The 871-nt window shown below is 55.3% G+C and overlaps 1 protein-coding gene across 1 annotated transcript in view; it reads right to left on the bottom strand.

The window, feature by feature from the left end:
- The window catches only part of UBN1 (ubinuclein 1), a 25,821-nt gene extending 24,957 nt beyond the window's left edge, over positions 1-864 (bottom strand). The window contains exon 1 of the mRNA XM_008639133.2: positions 245-864. Within this exon, the coding sequence (XP_008637355.1) occupies positions 245-484 (240 nt within the window). The 5' untranslated portion in view covers positions 485-864. The remainder of the gene's footprint in view (positions 1-244) is intronic.
- Between the last annotated feature and the right edge of the window lie 7 nt (positions 865-871).

Below are 871 nucleotides of genomic sequence, written 5' to 3'. Positions count from 1 at the left end.
CCCAGCACAACCCCGTCCCAACACGACATCCCAGCCAAAGCAAAGGAGTGACACAGCGTGGCCTGACAACAAGAACCCCAGCCTGAGGGTCAGTTATCCTGCCTGCAGGATGTTCAACACCCTCCTCCCACCTTGCAGCACCTCACAGCAAACACAGACCCAATTCTCAAAACAGCAATGCTGAGACAGCCTTTGAGACCTTCAGCTACAACACAGGTTCCCACAGGCCCCCAGGGACACTCACCTTGTCACCTGAAGAACCCCCTTTTACTTTCCCTCGACAGCTCTTGAGGAGATCTGGGTAGAAGAACTCTGGGCAACGTTTGTGGTCCGGCTCAAAGAGGGTCAGAGTGATCCGAACGGCCGTGGCTGCCGGCTCAGGCTCCGGGGGCTGCTCTCCATCGTCCTTCCGAGACCTTTTCAGGAAGCTGCTGCTCAGTGGCCCATGCAGAGTGGTGAACGAAACCCTGTGGGGCTCTGTCATGGCTATGGCCAAGTCTTACCAGGCCTCACGGCATCGTTCCCATGGCATTAGGAAAGGTCTGTCGGGCTGCACTGATGGATTTCACCAATGATAATGGAGGACGCTGGCAGTAGAACAAGTGCTTTGCTTTTGGAGTTTTCTCGGGAAATGACAAAGGGCGGTCCTGTGAGCGCTTGCTGCAATCATTAGAGAGAAAGAAAGAAAGAAGTCAATCCTTGTACCAGACTTCCCTCCAACACTGGCAGTTCCCCGTTATCCCTCCAGTCCACCGCAGGTCTCTCTCCTCACATCACACCGCTCCATTTGTAAGGGCTGAAGGAAATCCAGCTGCCGGGGAAACAAAACGACCCCGCCAGTCTCGCTTTGACGCGACCCAGGAGCCCTGGA

This window comes from Corvus brachyrhynchos, unplaced genomic scaffold, assembly GCF_000691975.1.
Source record: "Corvus brachyrhynchos isolate BGI_N302 unplaced genomic scaffold, ASM69197v1 scaffold58, whole genome shotgun sequence".
Lineage (NCBI taxonomy): Eukaryota > Metazoa > Chordata > Aves > Passeriformes > Corvidae > Corvus > Corvus brachyrhynchos.
The sequence above is the reverse complement of the archived record's forward strand: the minus strand, read 5'-3'. Positions and strand labels throughout refer to the sequence as shown.